The sequence below is a fragment of the Hippoglossus stenolepis genome, chromosome 13 (assembly GCF_022539355.2).
Source record: "Hippoglossus stenolepis isolate QCI-W04-F060 chromosome 13, HSTE1.2, whole genome shotgun sequence".
NCBI classification, from domain to species: domain Eukaryota; kingdom Metazoa; phylum Chordata; class Actinopteri; order Pleuronectiformes; family Pleuronectidae; genus Hippoglossus; species Hippoglossus stenolepis.
Window position 1 is genome coordinate 16,232,866 of NC_061495.1, and position 20,533 is coordinate 16,253,398.

General features: G+C 41.5%; 3 protein-coding genes and 2 non-coding genes across 5 annotated transcripts; 2 read left to right on the forward strand and 3 right to left on the reverse strand.

Moving 5' to 3' along the window:
• Window positions 1–43: 43 nt before the first annotated feature.
• mpc2b (mitochondrial pyruvate carrier 2b) lies at window positions 44–5,301 on the forward strand. Its single transcript, XM_035174450.2, has 5 exons — window positions 44–431; window positions 2,300–2,340; window positions 2,752–2,836; window positions 3,308–3,419; window positions 4,191–5,301. The coding sequence occupies exons 1-5, from the start codon at window positions 338–340 to the stop codon at window positions 4,237–4,239; spliced, it is 381 nt and encodes a 126-aa protein (XP_035030341.1). The 5' UTR covers window positions 44–337; the 3' UTR covers window positions 4,240–5,301.
• A 912-nt stretch (window positions 5,302–6,213) lies between these two features.
• rpl24 (ribosomal protein L24) lies at window positions 6,214–10,135 on the reverse strand. The gene is made up of 6 exons (XM_035174449.1): window positions 10,076–10,135; window positions 9,874–9,949; window positions 8,460–8,570; window positions 7,307–7,443; window positions 6,538–6,601; window positions 6,214–6,339 (listed from the first exon to the last, which is right to left on the reverse strand). Exons 1-6 carry the CDS (start codon window positions 10,078–10,080, stop codon window positions 6,259–6,261), a joined length of 474 nt encoding a protein of 157 aa, XP_035030340.1. The 5' UTR covers window positions 10,081–10,135; the 3' UTR covers window positions 6,214–6,258.
• On the reverse strand, window positions 7,854–8,034 carry LOC118120587. Its single transcript, XR_004698229.1, has one exon. It is a non-coding gene; the product is annotated as a small nucleolar RNA SNORA23 (small nucleolar RNA).
• LOC118120586 lies at window positions 9,031–9,211 on the reverse strand. Its single transcript, XR_004698228.1, has one exon. It is a non-coding gene; the product is annotated as a small nucleolar RNA SNORA23 (small nucleolar RNA).
• Window positions 10,136–13,248: 3,113 nt separating the features above from the next.
• Window positions 13,249–20,151, forward strand: cep97 (centrosomal protein 97). The gene is made up of 11 exons (XM_035175461.2): window positions 13,249–13,373; window positions 15,527–15,669; window positions 15,812–15,970; window positions 16,107–16,208; window positions 16,303–16,416; window positions 16,548–16,714; window positions 16,811–16,975; window positions 17,081–17,259; window positions 17,351–18,005; window positions 18,157–18,232; window positions 18,407–20,151. The coding sequence occupies exons 1-11, from the start codon at window positions 13,337–13,339 to the stop codon at window positions 18,902–18,904; spliced, it is 2,295 nt and encodes a 764-aa protein (XP_035031352.1). The 5' UTR covers window positions 13,249–13,336; the 3' UTR covers window positions 18,905–20,151.
• Window positions 20,152–20,533: the final 382 nt, after the last annotated feature.

The following is a 20,533-nucleotide window of genomic DNA, read 5'->3' on the forward strand; positions in this document are numbered from 1 at the left end:
CGAAACTGAGAGCCCCGCCTCTCGCGCGGTAGGTTGCAGCGCACAGAAAGTCACCTCGGTGTCGGTCAGAGGAAGCAGCTACTGACGGTTAGCATCACTAGCATGGTGAGAGAGACACCGGGCGAAGGTCGACAGTAGGACGGCAGCATCCAGCGCTTCGCTCTCACCCGCCCACCGCTCGTTTATCTATTCGTCGACACCCTACGAATGGGACAAGACAAGTGGAGTTTATTAACCTAGTGGCTGCTAAAGGAAAGAAGCGTAGCAAGCTAGCCCGCCTGAGTTAGCTTCAAGTTAGGTTCAGTATTCTCATCTGTCCGTGTGAGCATCCACGATCATGGCTGCGCTGAGAGCCTCCTACCACCGGATCATGGACCGGGTCGAGCACATGCTGCCCGCCAAACTGAGACCCCTGTACAACCACCCGGCAGGTAATGCAGATCCCCTCCGCGGCTTCGCGATGAGCAGGCTGTGCTGTGTGTTTGTGATTGTGGGTGACGGGTGTGGGGCTCTGCCCGGCTGTGCTTCGAGGTGATGCGGATGCACTAACCCGACTTTCCCCTCATCCCGGAGGGGAGAAGTGCCTGCACCGGATACCTGAGCTGCATGGAAGTCACTGTTAATAACGTGACTGGGAGACACTAATCTGCCTGGATGACAAACAACAGCTCAACACTTCAGTCAATGAAAGTCAAGGAAGAAATCCAAACAAGTTCAGACGTCCTGCTAAGTTCCTTGCTTCGATCGAAAGTCCAAATGTGTTTATTTTTAAATAGTTTATTCAAAGCTAAGAGAAAAGCTGCAGATCTTGAAATCAACTAATTGTTGGAGTCTGAAATTGTAGCATTCACAAATTTGTGTGAGGTATTTTAAAGTTTATTAGCCACTCCAGTTGGGACAAATCCCTCCTTCAGAAAGGTTTATTTGGTCGTCCCATTTCTAAATCTAAAATCCATCAGGAACACCTCCCAGGTAAACGCACCACAGACGACAGAAGACTAAACAAAACATGTCTAAAGGAGTTTAAACAAAAGACTGAGGATGAATCAGACTATTGTTTTCACTGAGGCGTACCTAATAGACTGAGCATTTGTTTACACACACATATGATCTCTGTGACACTGATATTTAGAGGGGGCTGAGATTAAGGAGTCGCAGGCGCCATTGGGGTCAGTTTGGTTTGTTTGGTCTGTGCAAGGGTACAGCAAGGACTTTCTTAACAGGTACAAGGGGGCGGGGACAGAAAGCCAACTCCCTCAGTGATGATTTGCCGGCAGACGTCCTCCTCCACGTTCAGCATTGGTCAGGAATGTGGCTAAAAGCTGGTTTTGCTTCCTGTGCAAAAGGTGTCAGAGTGTCTGTTAGATAGATACTCAGGCCTCGCTGTCGGGGGTTATGTCTAATCCTTCCACCCATTAGAGAAGCCTGGCAGGAAGTTAACTACCTTAATTTAAGGAGTAAAACCTCAGTGACACTCATTGTCATGTCACTTCAAGTGGTGACATACTTTCCAATGGCTGTGTGTGTTTGTATTGCTGTTCGGTGTTTCCTTATCAGCCTGATGGTGTGATAGTCCATGTTATTGCTTTGGAACATTTTGTCCTTAAATGACCTTAACAGATTGTGTAATTAAGACCTGACTTTGAGAGAAGTTGTGTTATTGTCTCTCTTATTTGTCACTGTTTTGTTCTAAGTCCCGCTGCACCAATGAAGGAGGAGTGCAGACTGTTATCAATCTGTTTACTTTACATTTGATTTTCCTCTTTGAGAAGTTCTTGGAAGAAGGTTCTTATAGGACGACACCAATAATCGGACTATTGACCTTATTCTGAACAAGACAGTTGCTAATAGAATATTCAATTCAAATTTCCATGTACATGTCACAGAGCATTGTCTGATTATGACTCATGTCAACATTACATCCACAATGGTCCTGCCAGGATTTTTGAAATCTAACCTTCATCAGTGAGTCTTTTCATTTTAAATGTGATAAACTTTTTGTTGTTTTTCCATCTTGTTTACTCTTGAACCCCATGTTTCTTATGTCGAGAAATGCTGTGAAAACTCGACAGGACTTTATAAAAGCGATTTAAAACACAAAATTAATTCAGAAAATGCTGTTGACATGGCAGGGACCTATTTTGATTATTGTCTTAATCTGGGTAATATCAGAATATTGCTGTCCATGTAAACCTTGTCTACTGAGAAAACCGTATAATTAAACTACATAATGTTACGTTCATTGTTTCAAAATGATTATGAAATTCACATTTCCAATTTCTTTTGTTTTTGATTCCAGGTCCTAGAACAGTTTTCTTCTGGGCCCCAGTGTTTAAATGGGTAATTGCATCTTTCACTCGGTAACTTTAATTACACCTGTTAGAGCAACGGTTCCCAACCATTTTGGATTTTGACCCTTTAGTATAAAGATTTGTCTACTTGTCATAAGCTGCATCTGTTTGTAGCAGCCACTTAAGTCAGTGATGCAATCTGTGTTATTTTAACTGTTTTAGTTACCTGTAGATACAAAATTATCCAATAAACAATTAGTAAGACCTAATAAACACAACTTTGTATTTTAGAAATGCTTCCATGTGTTTTGAAATATGTCACAACCCGTTTGGGAGCCACAACACTAAGGTTGGGAACAGTCTAATCAGTTTAAAATGGGTTGTTATACTGTAGCTACAGTAGAAATATCCTCAGAACCAGATTTAATGGAGTAAAGACAATGCGGTGTCTTTTCTACAGGGTCTGGTCGGAGCTGGTTTGGCTGATATGACTCGACCACCAGACAAACTCAGTACCTCCCAGTCTGCAGTGCTGACGGCCACAGGTGAGAACAGATTTGAAACTGGATTTGTCACAAAATTATCGTCTGAAACATCGTGTGATCGAGGAAAATGAAACTGGCATCCCAAAATGTTGCATGTTCCAATTACCTACCTCCCACCTAAACTCCAACAATTTGGGGAAACATAAATTGTATTTACATGTAAGATAGGAAATCATATAAAAAAATATTGCTGAAGACATCCATGTATGAAGTATTGAAAATATGGTTTAGTGCTCTGTGTGTATTTTTGAAACTTGGATTCTTCATTAATATTTCATAATCGTCAGTCTATGATTTTGCCTCCTCTGTGCTAAAGGTCCCCTGATGCGTCTGCTTTTGCAATATGTATCTTTAAACAAATCTTATCTCCCGACTTCTTTGCCAAAACATAGACTCTGTTCTCATGAGCGACCGCTGGTTGAGCATTAGTGTGCATAACCTTCACTTCTACCTTCTGTCCTTCTCCACCAGGGCTCATCTGGTCCAGATACTCACTGGTCATCATCCCCAAGAACTGGAACCTGTTTGCTGTCAACTTCTTCGTCGGCAGCGCAGGAGCCTCCCAGCTCTGGAGGATCTGGAGGTTTGTTTTCATCTGTCAGTAATACTTAGGAATCTAAGATGAGTGAACAGTAGCTTTCTGTTCAATATGTATTCCTCACTCATTGCTGATATGAAATCATCGCAGCAGGTTAATGTGTAAGTGCACTGCGGCTGATACAGTAAGAGTTGTAAATGTGTAACATACAGTAGTTTACACGAGGGCTTCATTTTCCAGTGTCCACATTTAACGGATCTCCACCAGAGAAATGGGCTCAAACAAGGGGAGTACGATTCTGAAAGCCAGAAGAAACTAAACAATGTTCACAGTCGGAGACATGACAATAGAACCTTGATACCAAAGATCCAACCCTCGATAATTAGCTTGTTGAACCCTTCCGGATCGAGGGTGTACTGTATTGACACGTTTGTGACATTAGAGCTCATACGTCCTCCAAAGCACAACCGTCTCCTTAAATTCAATGCACCACATTTCACACACTCATAGATATCAGTCCCCTAAATACGCTCATTAGGATCCATGAATGATTCCCTGGGAAAGTAGTGAAAATGTCCAAATCACATATTATCTCTTAAATTTAAGAAAGGGAAATAAAATTCCTGGATCCGCCCCTTTGTTCAGAACCACACCAAACTTTAATGGGCCCTTTCCACCCTGGTTTGGTGGAAATTACAAACACACAGGGAACATTACAGCTTGCATGTTTTGCTTTCTGTTTAAGGAGCCGGTGGCGAATAAAGATACATTTTATGAAAAGTTTGACCTTAAGGTACATATTTGTTTCTCAAACAGGTTCGAGCAGGATAAGAAGGCAGAGGCTAAATTAGCTGCTGAATCCTGAGTGTTTTCTGTTGCCGGTGCTCCACCTGCAGAGGACTGAAAGGGAGACTTGAGACCAGGCACCGACCTGCCCCCCCTCCTCCTCATCATCACCATCATCTCATGTCTTCTTCATTGTATCCATGCCATAACCACGATTCTACCACATCAAGCCTGTCGTCCCTGTTGGAATTGTGCACTTTTCCTTAAGTTTCTAATTTCCTCAGGGTTTAAAAAAAAAAAAAAAAACACATAAGAAAAAAGACATGATACATTTTGTCAACTGTAGTCAACACACTCAAGAATAGCAGTCATCAGCGCACAAGTACAACCTGTTCAACAAGTTGAATGATTGTACATTAAGTTCATGCTTTATATATAATGCACTAATTTGGAAGTTTTGCTTTTTCCATCATTGTTTTTCAGGTGTAGCAAATCAGTACCTCATGCAATAGTTTCCCCAAAAATATAACTTAACTCTTGGATTTGTGTTTAACGTGGTAGAAGGAATGTTTCCAAATGAAAATTAAGGACGCCATCAGGTTAGTTTTTTCTACCACTTATTTAGAATTTGGTTTAGTCTGCATCTGTACCTCAGTGATACTTTAATCAGTATTTCATTACCATGTAACATTTCCTCCCATCTTAACGGCTTTAAGGTCTTTTAATCTGCGTGAGAGCAAATCCTAATTTATGAATCACTTGATTTGTGTTTTCTCTTGTAGTCCAAAGTGTATAGAAAGATGGTTATTTTCTGATATTGACACCAATGCCACATATTTAACCTGTGCAGCTTTTTATTGATTGTTACGACAGAGTGAACCAGTAAAAACTGTTACTGACACGCTAACTCTGGCTCTTTGATTTTAAAACCCTCACTCTTGATGCCTCTTCGTTCTTAGAAAATATATTAGAATTTTTTTTCTTTGACATGTTTCCACTGTCGTTACACTGAATATCCCCACTTGATTTGAGCAATAATTGGTGTTGTCACTTATAAGTATTTCTTGATCTGCTGTGAGAAAAATGGCACTTTGAAGGTTGATCATTGTGGCTCTCTAATAAATCATATTTAACACCTACAGTTGATTTAAGTTATGGACATTTTATAGTTATACAAAGTGACTGTATATGATGTATATTGGTCGATGAAATCAGCTCTGAAACAATGGAAGATGAGTTAACGTGTGATGGGGGAAATAGTGAGCAGTTAATGCCGGAGGCTTTGGACATCTATTTGTGTCTCTGGCTGCAGGACATGTGAGCCACTGTTTCCAATATAAACAATACGTCTCTTTAAAGCCTCACCTGGGGCAGAGCCTCTGTAGTATTTACCAATATAGACTCTGTAATACCTGTGTCATAGTTAATGACCTTGAATCAGCTGGTTATAAGAGGCCTACAATTCAGTGCATTCATTTATTGACAATGTTCTATCAAGTTTTGTGAGTGTTTCAAGCTTTTATATATAACCATATATATAACTTTAAATTGTGATGTGTAGCTAGATAAATGGATAGGTTTTTGCTAAAATAGACATGCCCACTAATGGTCAAAGCATCCTCTCTACTTGCAGTAGTGTTTTTAAAAAACGTGGAAATAATGTTACCGTCGAAGAAATATTTTATATTACAGACTAACTGTTAAGACCTAATTTCAAGGTGTCTTTGAGATTATAGCTTTTCAAGACCTTGAGACGAGCTTAACATCGCCCCCTTTTGCTCAAACTCTGCATTACAGTAACATCTCAGGATCTACCATCCTCAACACCAGTGTAGTTTTCTGAGTGTAGTTTATAAAGAACCAAAACCCCCCACATCCACCTCAGAGTGGATTTGTTTGGACACTGAACACTGATGCCAATCCAAAATCCTGTCTGTGACCTTAGCACGTCACTGGTGCAGTGTTCCTCAGCTTGTACAGCAGGGTCACAGATATTTGTGACACAAGGCTCTCAGTTTCACCATCTTGTCTTCAAATAAAAAAAGCACACAAATGATGGTTAACCACAAAATTTTATTCACAACCATAAATGATGAGCTTAGCGCTTTCCGCCGACACGGGGTGCGCTGATCTTCATGGTCTTTGCGACCTTGGGCTTCTGTGCAGCCTTGGTGGTGGACTGGAGAAGGAGAAATGCATTTAGTACATCATACATTTCCAAAACATTAAGTTGCTTAATTATGCATTATTATAGACGAGCAGGCAGTTGATATGTTTCATGCACATTAAGAGGCAAACAAATAAACTACACTTCCAGTCATTTGAAAACCATGTTGCCGAGCTCAGATGGAAGAACCAACACATCGGGAGATCTTACCTTTGCACTTGGGGCAGCGGGCTTCCTGGCTGCCTGCTTCACCTTCTTGGCCTCCTTGGCAGCTCTGTGAGAATAATGAACAACTTCAGCAAACAAGTAGGTGAAATTAAATCCTATTGTCATCTAGGTCATGTTATACTGTGACAGTAAATTATTGGGGGGGGATTCAATTGAGCAAATAACCGAAGGTCTATAGGATATAAGCAGTCTTGCTCATACATTTTCCATATTTCCCTTAATGATCTCATACACACTCACCAATATAGCTAAATATATGTATAGAGGACATACAGATATAGAAATGTACAGTAAATAGTGTTTCCCTGTATAGTTTATTCCACAAGTCAAACCACATGGATTTAAACCTTCTAGTTTCCTTGGTGCCACTGTACTGAATATTTACACTGATTCCAACTTGAGAACACAAAGGAAACAATTACTGAAGTTCAGTACAATGTTATGCTGTAGATTTGAGCTCAAAGAGTCAACTCTGATGTTCCACTAACTCAGTCATGTTTACTGTAAATAGATGTGATGGGTCACCCCCACATTGAATAGGCTAGGTAAGATGATAACATGCAGAGGTGTCGGAAAGGTTTTCTACAAAATGTCCCACTTCATTAGTAATGAGGGTGACAGACTACATATAGTCCTATACTCCTGGGCCTTTGGAGTTTTGCAAGGTAAGAGAGATAAAGGAGTCTGATTTTAAGTGGGGGAAAGAAACGCTAAAATCAGACAATAATGTAAAGTTTGTGTTGTGTCTTACCTGATGGCCTGTTCCCTCTGAGCCTTACGGACCTCAGGCTTCTGGTTCCTCTTGGCCATGATCTCAGCCAGGGAGGCACCAGTGATGGCCCTCTGGAACTTGACTGCACGGCGGGTGCGCTTCTTGCTCACCTCTTCCTGTTAAAATACACACACAGACCCATGTTTATTTGTGGCCCAATATCACAATCTCAGTTATTTCAGAGATGCACATGGCAACATGTCAAACCCAATTACAACCTGGATGAAATTTCTCTAACGGGAGAGAAATGGTCCCAAACCATCAGAAAAAAAGTCAATTTGAGTTTAGCGATACCTCACCCTCCACATGATCAATAATCTTACATACTGACTTTGCTGTTACTATGACATGTCAATAAACAGGAACCATGTTATTAAATTAGAATTATTAGTCGGAATGAACTTTCCGCATACTTTATAAAATAAATGATGCACTGCAGTAACACTTGAAATGCTGTTTTTTAACTGCAGCTGGCTGTACAGAAATCAGATTGTACATATTACAGTTACATGTGATAAGTATTGTAGCATGTCAGAGAATTTGGAGGCTGATCAATGGTGAGAAGTCAATACAGACGTCAAGGACCAGTACTATGATCTCTAGTTTGTCTATGGCTGTAGGTGTGGAGTGAGCACTGCTGCCAAGACTGCAAAACGCAATCCGACAGTAACACATAACACAGACCAACACCGTGCACACCGGTCACCTGCAGCCAAACTGTGTGAGTGGAAACACATACTACATGTACCATCTACTGTGATAGCGTGTTAATAGAGCTTCCAATGTGTTCAACCATTGTCATAAGTGTAATAGACCAGTGTGGCCAGTTGATCATGATGGTGCAAGTACAGGTCAAATGCCAATATCACATTAAACCAAATATCCGCACCTAAAGCTAATATATTGCTCGACCAACAAATGCTACTTCTAAAGCGGATACTGGCTGCTACATTATTGTCAGACACTAACAATGTAGGCTAAAACCTAAATTAGACCATAACGAGGCTCTACGCCTCTGCAGCGGCCCGGGTTCGATGCCGTCCCCCTTTCACCACTAGCTCTATCAAATAAAAGGCAAAAAAGCGCCAAAAATCTACAAAAACACTTTATCCACACGCAGGCAGCTACTTACAGACTGTCCCTTCTTGTGCTTGCGTCTGTACAGCACAGTCCAGTTGATCTGTCGGGGGTTCCTTTTGGACAGGAAAGCAGCCTCACACTTGCCGTTCAAGAACTGGAACACCTAGATGAAGACAATGACCTCAGCATTAATAACTTAAGAAGGATACACAATGTCCTAAGATCACTCACAGTCACCTCAACAGTTCAGTGATTTGAGACTCCACACACTTAATGATCATCTGGATTATTTAGTCCCGAATGTCTTACAAATCACTGCAAACATTTAACAGTTTAAGAAACAGTGTGCCGAGTGTTATGTTTACACAATACTCTTAATTTCACTGGATTGTCAGGGACACTATAAAAGAGAAATTGAAATTGCAGCAAAATTACCATCCTTGTCTAGTCAATAAACAGGAACCATGTTGTTAAATTAGAATTATTAGTCAGAATGAACTTTCCGCATACTTTATAAAATAAATGATTCACTGCAGTAACACTTGAAATGCTGTTTTTTAACTGCAGCTGGCGGTACAGAAATCAAACTTTACATATTACAGTTACATGTGATAAGTATTGTAGCATGTCAGAGAATTTGGAGGCTGATCAATGGTGAGAAGTCAATACAGACGTCAAGGACCAGTACTATGATCTCTAGTTTTTCTATGGCTGTAGGTGTGGAGTGAGCACTGCTGCCAAGACTGCAAAACGCAATCCGACAGTAACACATAACACAGACCAACACCGTGCACACCGGTCACCTGCAGCCAAACTGTGTGAGTGGAAACACATACTACATGTACCATCTACTGTGATAGCGTGTTAATAGAGCTTTCAATGTGTTCAACCATTGTCATAAATGTAATAGACCAGTGTGGCCAGTTGATCATGATAGTGCAAGTACAGGTCAAATGCCAATATCACAATAAACCTACACCATAAAATATTACAAAGTAAACAATACACAAATAGGAAGTGATTATGAACAAAGTCATTGACATTCAGTGGTGGGAAACTACAGTCAACGTTTAAAATTGGGTTTATCCTCAAAGAAATACACAATTATAATGGAGCACATTAGCCAACACACTGTTCAAAAGGGAACTGTTGAGTTTGGTCACATGTTCGATACCAAACTGAAAAACTAAAACGTATCGTGACATTTGATTTTGTTCACATGAGCCATTTCTAGAACTGTTAAAAAGCAAAGCCACTGAAAACCTGAGCAGTCAGTGTTACCTTGATTGGTAGCTAGTGACATAGTGAGGCTAGCAGCTAACGTTAGCATAGTACATATAATTCAATACACCTAGGCCTCTCCGGAGCTAAAGTTATACACGTTAGTTTACAGAGAAGATCACAACAAGGATTCAATGTGGTTCTCATTAGATCTGCGGACAGAGTGGGGATAAACCGGTGGTTACCTTTCCGTCTATCCTGGCGTATCGGCGGCCATGGCCGGGGTATATCTTATACCCACTGAAACTGCACAACTCGACCCTGAAAACGACAAATACAAGCCATCACTTAAAGAGGAGAATACGGGTGAAACATTGATCTGTGTAGCATCGTTAGAATGTTTATTAAAGGGTGAAGATGGCATTTGATAGTTTTCCCTTCACTCACTTCATGATGGCGACGAGAGGGCACAAAACCGGAAAGAAAGCTAGCGGATACGGAAACGGAATTGAGAGGGTTAAAAATTTACTTTAATACAAAAATAAACACTGAACATTTTTGTTACGTGGTATTTTGTTAATATTTTCAGCGTTGTTTACACACATACAATATTGTTATAATAAATATTTAAATCACATTACTACTTTAGCTTTTCATTACATTGACGTCACTACCTACCAAGTGTAGCAGCAACCGGCCAAGCGTTAATTTCTTACTTTAAAACACGTTAATAAATTAATGGACCGAGCAGATTGAAGGAAATTAAAACAAATAACAATATGTGTGTTATTGTTGTTAACGTTATTAACAAGCTTATTTTACAATGATTACAAGCGGGCTGGCGGTTTTCAGGAATCGAGGGGAGTTGTAGTTTTTCCGCACCAATAAGACGCCACTATGCAATGAGACCGACAGTCGCTGTGGACCACATTTCCCAGGAGCCTCTCGGATTAGCCGTTTTGACAAGTGTCAGACACTTCATGTTTCTCGCGCTGCTCTGCGGCGGCGGGTGTTTGTCCGGTGTTCCGGTTTAACTGGGGATCCTGGCAACTAGTGATTTGTTGTCTTTATTCCAGATGTTGTCGGTCGGTTGCAGACTCACGTCTGCTGACTTTAACCAGCAGCGACAGGAGGACACACGAAGCTTAACACATCCAATAAAACCACGTTCACCAACTTTACTCACAAAAACACCGCACGAGCTTCCACCTCGTTGATGTGAGGGGATGTTTTCATGTGACACGTGTTTGGTGTGTGTGCATTGTAACGATCACCAGCGTCAAACGAAAGCACTTTGCGTGGAGCTGGCCACGCGTGTGTATTCTTCATAACTCCCTGTGTCTCCTATGAAGAGGCGCATCAGTTTGTGAAGCCTGGTATTAAGTCTGCAGCGTTTATTCTGTGTTCGGACTATCACCAGGTAACATGGGCGTTTCCTTAAACAACTTCAGGTGTTATACAGCTGGCAGAGTCAAAACTGCGTCATTCAGGCGAAGCGCACCGATGATCTCAACGGCTCGTGGTGTAATGAGATCGTCATCAATCCAGAAGCTAATACTGCTTCACCATGTCCGTTGAAGCTTTTTATACTATATTTATTTCTTTACCCATGTGATTTATATCGTTGTCTAAACGTGATGTTGATACGGACATATTAACTCGTGACTGACCACAATATAACAAAAAAACAAGTAGGTGAAATTAGAATGGCCAAAGTCTTGAGAGATGGAAAGCTGACGATCATTTGCAAGAATGAAGAAAAGAGAGGAAGAGCATGTAGGATGAAGGAGGTGGGAAAGCATAAAGTGGCAAGTGCAAGCGAGTTGAGAAGGGAAGCAGGTGGAATAAGGGAGTGGTTTGGGGAATACCAGTTCAGGTCCCTAGATGAAATAAGAGCAAATCTGAAACGTGGGAAATTGAAGGATGCACAGAGATTACAGGCCTTCAGAGAAGCGGTGAAGAGAGACAGTGAAAGCATATTGCTGGAATTTGAGAAAAAGACTCTTCCAAAGAGTATTAGTGCTGGGATACATGACATACACAGTGAGGGGGTATATAGCAAAACCAATAAGATGCTTTAACTGTCAGGGTTTTGGTCATACTGCTATGACATGTAAAGGAAAAGAAGGTGTGCTTGATGTGGTTAGAATCATGAGTATGAACAGTGTGGGAAAGGGATGCCACCAAAATGTTATAACTGCTGGAGGAAACCATAGTGTAGCATATGGAGGATGTGAAGTAATGAAGAGGGAGATAGAGATTCAACAGGTCAGGGTACAAAACAAAATCACATATGCAGATGCTGTCAAGATGGTGAACCAGAGGAGAGATACACAAATGAAGAACAACATATAAGAATAACCAAAAGAGGGCAAAGTGTGGGTTGATTTAAAGAAACTAGTCACTTTTACAGCAGGAGTTATAAAAGCTACAATAGAAACTGAATCACAAACGGAAAGAATACAAATAGTAGTAAAAGCAGCTGCAAATCATCTGAACATTAACAAACTAACTTGGGAGGAAGTGAGAAAGGATCTCAGTGCACAGGCAAGCCAAGAGGCAGCATGGGTTGGATAACACTTGGTTTTAATATTACAATGGAATGCAAGGAGTTTGGTAGCAAATGGAAAGGAACTTAAAATCAGTTATCCAGTCCCCGACGTTGTTTGTGTGCAAGAACCATGGTTGAAACCAAATCTGGACTATAGAATCCTCAGTTATACAGCGGTTAGGTGTGATAGGGTAGAGGGGATAGGAGGAGGGTGCACTACATTTATCAAGGAAAATATGTCAGTAAGGGGAAAGAAGAAGAAGAATATATGGACAGAGCAAAACAAGATAAAAAAGGTTACAGTACTAACTATCAGCATTGGTATCACTACAGTCAATGGCATCCCACTGCAGAGTAGATATTCTGTAGGAAATATATGAAACACTATACAGACTACATCACACACAAACTGAAGTCAGATTCATGTGGATCCCAGCTCACAGCGGCATTAAGGGTAATGAAATGGCCGACTCACTCGCCAAACAATCAATAAAACAGGAAATAATTATGGAGGTACATACGTTCAGTAAGGCCGAAGCTAAAGCAGTAATTAGGAGTAGCATCATGACTGACTGGCAAAAACAATGGGATGAGGGAGGAAAAGAACGGCATCTGTATCAAATAAAGCAAAAAGTGGGAGGAATGAAAACAACAGGGAAAAACACTAGAGAACAAACAGTTATATCAAGGCTAAGAACGGGACACACAGGACTAAACAAAACAACGCACTTAATAGGGAAGCAGCCATCAGGACAGTGTGAATGTGGTTTAGGGGAACAAACTGTGGAACCTGCCATCTGTCACTGCTCCAAATATAACACAGAGAGAGAGGGGAAAGCTGCAGAAGGAGCTGAGGAAGTGTGTGGGGGGGGGGGAGTTAAACCTGAAGTGATTTTTTAAAAGAAGCTGGTTTAATGGAGAGGATTTAAGTTGTTTTAATTTATTTAAATTTGTATTTATTTATGTATATTTTATTTATTTATGTATATTTTATTTATTTATGTATTTCCGCAGACTAACACTCCAGCATAGTAGGTGGCGGTAACGCGCCTTTAACGTTAGGTGCCACCCGCCATTAAAAAAAAAAAAAAAAGAAGAGGTATAAGCCGAAGAAGAAGCCATGATCCCCAGTTAACCTGGAACACCGGGACGACAGGATGGGTGTAGCAGATTTAAAGTTTGATACCAATGCTGGTAAGAGCCTCGTTGGTTTGTTGTGGTCAGACGAACTGGATTATGTCGCGTTTGTTTTCAGGGAGCCGATGTGTTTGTGTAGCTAGCTAACGTTAGCTCTAGCGTGAATAACCGCCGTGAAGCCGTTAGCCTGTTCCAGAGGATCCACATCAAAACATCATGTGTCAGACTTGTCGCGATGATGAAACTTATGCACTTGCCTGTGTGTTCTGCGGATGTACAGATCGCAGCGATGTGTATACCTGGCAGTACAGTGACTTTCTCCCTGTCCTTGATAGTCCTCAGATATCATATGTCCTGCAGAACAATAGCACTAGGGTATGTTTCAACAGTTCCGTTAAACCGGTTGAAACGACTCAGATGTTGTCTTATGTTACTATGATTTACACGTGATTAGGGTTGCAAAAGTCCGGGAATATTCAAAGTTGGAAACTTTCCATGGGAATATACAGGAATATACGGGAATTAACGGGAATAAACTGGAAATTTTGTGGGTAATTTATACTAACTGTATTTACCTTGTCATATACAGACATAAATATAAACATTTTGTTTTGTCATAAGATGATTTGAGCCCTGAGGAAACTTTGGGCACTTGACTATATGCTTCTGCATCTTTGTGGCATTCTTAACAGGTCTTTGCACAGTATTTGCAAATGTACACAGCCTTTCCTTCTACATTGGCTGGGGTGAAATGTCTCCACACATGAGATAGTGCACGTGGCATTGTTCTGTAGAATAAGATGATAAAAAAGCTTGTATAAAACACTAATGCAAACCAGAGATATAAATAGTTAGCTAAACAATTGGAATCGTCTTTCAAAATATTTTACAATTGATGGATAAATGAATAGAAATAGGTTAGATGAACAGATGAACAATCCTCAATCAGCATGCTTATATATTTTCCCCAGTAATATCATCAAAACTTACCTGACTAGTCCTTGGGCTAATGCAGTAGTGTGGCCTCAATAGCCCTGCTGTAGTGTGCAGGATGCTGGGAATTATCTGTGCATGTGATGGAAGAATGCACTGCGCATGTGATGGAGAAATGCACAGTGCAGGGTTGAAATTCAACGTGCAGCGTGTGCTGCATTACATACATCTTTAAAATAGAGTTTTGAATTATTTTTTTATTGCTCAGCGTTTAATTTGCGGTAAAAATTTTTTTTCAAAATTCCCGAGCTTAACTTCCCATGGAAAGTTTCCGGAAATTTACCGGAAATTTTCAGCCCCTTTGCAACCCTACACGTGATTACCCAAAACTAGCGCTGTCTATAGTGCAGCAGGGTTTTCTCTATACTGCTCTTAAAGATGAGGCCAGTTTGTTTGTATAGCACATTGTAACAACACGTCAATTCAAAATACTGCACATACGATATAAACAGGCTTCATGAGCAACTGTGAAAGCAACATATGACAATGTGAAAGAGCTTTTTAAAAAGAGTTGCATCGAGAAAATGAAGAAATAAATGAAGAAATTAAAGAGTGAAAGAAGTGCATTGTAAGAAAAAGAGAAACAAGTATGGCCCTCAGTGGAGCGCATACCTTCGCCAAGGCCCAACAGCCCCCTTAAATTCAATCAAGCACCCAGTTCTCTGGGAGCTTGTTCCTCATGTGTGCAGCTTAAAAACTGAACGCTGCTTCTCCATGTTTGGTTTTTACTCAGAGGACAGAAAGCAGACTTCACAGGTCTAGTTGGTTCATAACGTAGCAGCAGATCAGTAATGTGTTATGGCCCTAAACCATGTAGGGCTTAATAAACCAACAGCAGGATTTCAAGGAAAATTCTTTGACAGACATGGAGCCAGTGGACAGATCTGAGCACTGGAGTGATGTGAGGACTCTGCAGTTTTGAACTTGAGCGTTGAACTTTAAAATCTTAAAGTTATTTTGCTGTTCGCATTCTTGAATCGGTGAATCGTTCTCGAGTCAAGCTTCACAAACTCGTGTATAATCCGAGAAGCACTTTGAGAAGATGCCAGTCAACTGACGTTTGTATTTAAAACCAGTGCAGTACCCCTCTGTATAATGTGTATGTGCGTAGCTAGCTTTACGATTTAGTGTGTTATGTAGTCATGGTGACGATCCACTCACAGTTGTTGTTGTGGCTTTCCAGTCTGTGTAATCTCCACCCTCTCTTCTCTCACAAGGGCCCGTGGTGGATCTGTCTGCCCAGGGGATGCAGAAGCTGGATCCCAGTTTCACCTGCTCTGACGACACACACACTCTCGTCCTGGACGGGAACCACATCATGAAACTGGACTATCTGGAGCGGAGCCCAGGCCTTCAGCAGGTAGTGACCACTTTGAAATGATGGCTGTTGTTACTCTTTGTTTAACAGAATTATAGCATAGTCATACAGGTTTCTTTATGTGAATACTGTCTAGTTTACTGATTGGACGTCCTGTGGTAATTCCCGGTCTTTTCCTCTTCAGCTGTCGGTGGCAGGAAACCGTCTGGTGAGAATGATGGGTGTGTCTCGGGTGACAGAGCTGAGAGTCCTCAATCTTCCCAACAACAGTATTGGGTATATCGAGGGGCTAAGAGATCTGCCTCACCTCCAGTGGCTCAACCTGTCGGGAAACCATATTAAGGTGAGTTAAAGAGAGATTCTCACACATTAACTCACAAATCATCATTTATCTAAAAATATGTAATTGCACCGATTAGTCGCAGCCCATTTGTTGATATGTTAAACCGACTGTACACATTTCTTTTTTTTTTACACAGGTCATTGAACAACTCACCAACTGTGTTTCCCTGCAACACCTGGATCTGTCTGACAATAACATATCAACCATCGGTGATATCACGAAACTGGTGGCATTAAAGGTGGGTGCTGCAGCCATCTAGGTCAAAATCAAGCTTAAATAAAACAAAGAACTATTATTAAATCAGATTTCTGTACTGATTAATATTCTTTCAGACACTTTTACTCCATGGAAATAGCATCACAGCACTTCGCACTGTTCCTGCCCACCTGCCTGCCCATTTATCCATTCTCTCCCTGGCAGAAAACGAGATAAGAGATCTCAATGAGGTAATTGTCTTTTTCTCCGACTCGATACAGCAACAGTGATCTCCCTTTTAAAATATATATATATATATATAAATGGCTTGTATTCATTCACACATTTATGTCATTTTCTTTTATTTCTGATTGCTCCGTAGGTGTCATACCTGTCACCGCTGCATGAACTGGAGCAGCTGTCTATAATGAGCAACCCTTGTGTTATGGCGACCCCGTCATTGCCAGGGTTTGACTATCGGCCTTATATCATGAGTTGGTGCCTGAACCTAAAGGTCCTGGATGGCTACGTGGTGTCACAAAAAGAAGGGTGTGTACACGTCTGTGCTGCTACATTGTGGAGTAACAGAGAGTATCCACATGTTTGATTTGTCTTATGTCTCGTGTGTAATTGTCACAATTACAGTCTTAAAGCGGAGTGGCTGTACAGTCAAGGAAAAGGACGCTTGTATCGACCGGGTCAGCACGTGCAGCTCGTTCAGTACCTCACCACTGTTTGCCCTCTGACCTCATCACCAGCCTTGGAGACGGCAGAAGACGCCAAGCTGGAGAAGATCCTCAATAAGCAGAGGTATACTGTCAATCTGATCAGGCTTTTAGCACTGCATTTCTGATGAAGGAAAAATATTTACTCCAACGACCTTTTGTTGTGCTGCCATGTTTTTTTTCCTTTCAGGTTTCACCAAAGGCAGCTGTTGGAGGAGACGCAGTGCAGCGGTCACAGTCCTCCTCGTCCAACTCATCTTGATGTGGAGATGCACAGTCCTCTAGTTGCCACACCACAGGAGGGAGCCAGAGAGGTGAAGAAAAACACTGCAGCTGGACCAGATGTTGCTCCATCAGTCTCAGAGTCAGGTGGGAGAGTTTTGACTTAATACTATGCTCGTCTCCAGGAAACTAATTGTTTTTATGAGTATATTTAATGCCGTTTGTGTTTAACTTCCAGAGCCAGTTGTGCAGGTCAACACTTGGGTGAGCGGTGATTCTTCCCACCCGTCACTGCCAACAGTTCGCTGCGCAAAGCTCAGAGAGGAGCACTTGTCTTTGGAGGATGTTCACACAGATGAGGATAAACTCAATGGCAGCATGCTTTCCTCAGACTCCACTTATCTCCCCTTCATGTCTGACGTGGAGTCACAAACGATCCAGTCCGACAGCGAGGACGAGACAGAGACATTCGAACCTGATTCCTTGGCCCTGAAGCGTCCAGCTCAGCCCAAAAAGCACAACACAAACGAGAAAAATGATTCGCTTCCGGTGGATACGCAAGAGAGGAAGACTCGTGAAGAAGAGGTTATTTCTGGTGAAGCTGCAACAGTTCTCTCACCGGAGATCAGAATTAGCGTAGCACAAAATGACCTGGAAACATCCTCTGATTGTGTTAAAGTGGAGATGAAAGAAGCCCCCAAGCAGGAAGATGCTGGTATGTGTGCCAGCCAATCCAGTTCGATGGGAGCAGAGAGGGCGGCAGTGAGAATACAGTCCTGGTGGAGGGGACATTACACTCGACATTGTCACCATATGGCCCGAGAGGTGCGCAGCGAAATCCGCCTGAGCAGGATGCAAGAGCACATCCTGTTCCTGTCTGAGAAGCTGGACAGGTAACTGACTGAGCGTCAGCAATAATAAACTGTTTCTGTAACAGTATTCAGTCTTTTTTTATTTGTCTGTTTCATTTATGGCATAACTGTGGCTTCTGATATATACATATTGACTTTATTGAACTAAAAGGTAAAACTTATGTGTTTGCAGTGCGCAGAAGCAGTATGAGGAAGAGAGACTACAAAGGCTTGTTCAGGAGGAGGCTGTGAAGTTTCTGTGGAAAGAGGTCGGTGCTTGAAGATGGCTATTTTAAAATGTCCTTGTTCACTTCACTTCACCTCATTCATTATTTACGTTGTATAATGCAGCTCTTCTGCAGCATCATCTCCAGGAACACTCTCTGAACTTGTGTGATTTCCAGCCTAATTCGTTTTAAACCTTTCTTGTGTTTAACATGCAGCTCCAGTCTATGCAGCAGTGGAAGACGTCTGTGGAGCAGCAGCTGGCTGACATCGCTCAGGCTGCCACCCTGAATCAGACCTCATCTCCTGGACTGTGTAAGGCCGCGACCCCAGTTGCCTCCAGCACAACGAAGCCGCCCAGCACAGACGTCTCCTTCCCGGACTCTGGCTTCCAGTCGACGAGCAATCAGCAGGCCACGCAGGAGGACAGCTTCCTGAGCAGCGGCACAGAAGACTCCCTGAAGACGGTGCGAGCACTGAGTCCCGTTCCTAGCGGCTTCGCTGGTGTGGACAGCGCAGACTGCAGCCTGCTGGACCAGTACCTCTCCTCTGTGCAGCAGAGAGCGGAGGAGGCGGAGGAGGTGGAGGAGGTGCTCAGTGATAGAACAGCAAAACCAGAGGCTTCATCGCCAGTCTCACCTGGTAAAACAGCACAGTCCCCCTCCACCCAGCAGAGGGCAGCAGAAGTGCAAAGAACGGAGGGAACGTCTGTCTGACAGTCAGCACCTTTACAGAACTCCTGAGTCTGTGTAAATAGACACTGAGTGACCTGCACTCATCTTGATATCTGACCCAGTTTTCAAGCAACCGCGCCCCCGAGTCTGAACCCAGCTCAGGCTTGAAAACAAGTACTTTACTGTGAATGTAACCCGAGTTTTATACTTCACCTCTAGTTCTCTTATTTAAGTACACTTTCTTCTTTGTGTGAAGACAATGATTGTGAGGTAGCTTCAGAAGTAACTTGAAATCAGTTTTTTAATCGTCTACAGTCAGAAGGTTTCTTCCTCTTCGTATGAAAAGACCAGGCACATTCACTTTGTCCATATCCACTGAATTATTAATTAACTGCAATAAATAAGAAGAGATGCTGATGTTTTAAAAGAAGCACACATCCAACCACAGACGTATCTATACCTGAGCAACAACATACTTACTATCTGTCAAGTCACAGTTTTAATGGTTAACCTGACCTATGAGAAAAATGTAAATAAATATGCAATTAGAATTTTTCACACATTCGTTTTATGTTTCATATTATTTTGAAATGCATGAAAACATAAAGCTGCAGTTAACAATTATTTTATGAACAATTAATTTGCAAGTTGTTCAGTGAATCCTTTCGTGTGTGCAAAGCTAAACAAATTTAAATTAGAAACCAAAGCACACTGATTAATTAATAGCTGTAAATTTATAGAGATGAACAGTAGAGTAAGCAGCACCATCCATCATTTATGACCTTGATTGTAGCTGTGACAAGTCAAACTGCCCTGTAAAGAAAGTGTATTGCTAAAAAGATTCATTTTTTGTGAACAGAGTAATTTATGAATTGACAAAATGTTTCAGCTCGGCAGGAAAGTCTGACTTATCGTTTTATCCAGGGAGTGTTTTTCCCTCTATTAACCAGGATACGTGGTCCAGTAATACCTGAAATGACTGGTATGTCCAAATTGATATACTCTAATTCTTTCCAGAGACGTCGGACTTGCTCATTAATCTTCTGAAAAAGGATTGAAATCAGTTTATTAAGTGCTGATTAACATTTACAACTCTACTATAACCATTTATTAACTTATACAGAGTTTGACCAGCTGGTGATATGTTTGCAAAATGTGTAACGAATGTAAAAGGACCAGTTCAGTAGATGTGAAGTGTTAATGATAAGAGCTGTTTTATTATATTTATATGTAAATACGTTCCCATTCCGGTTGTGTGCCCTGATGAAATAAAAGATTTTTCATAATAACATGGCCCTGCAGTGTTTTTATGCAGTAAAAATATAATACGACTATTGGTCCATTAGCAGCAGTCACTAGGAGGAGGACAACAGCGGACATTAAGGCTAAAAACATGTTGTAAATGCTTATGGACACTTGGATGACACCACAGGAGCAGCATGGAGGCATTTTATTTATTTTTCTGTTTTCTTTTTTTACGTTTGAAGAATCTGTCACTATTTACTTCAATTGTATTGGATTTATCTGCAACGCTGTTTACCCCTGAAACCCCAAAAGTGTTTTGTGGACTGAAACACTTCACCCTCCCCTCCATAGGCGCAGTGGTGAGGAGATGATGGGTGGATTTTCATTTTTCGGTGAACTATCCCTGTAAGGTAAAACCAAAACAAA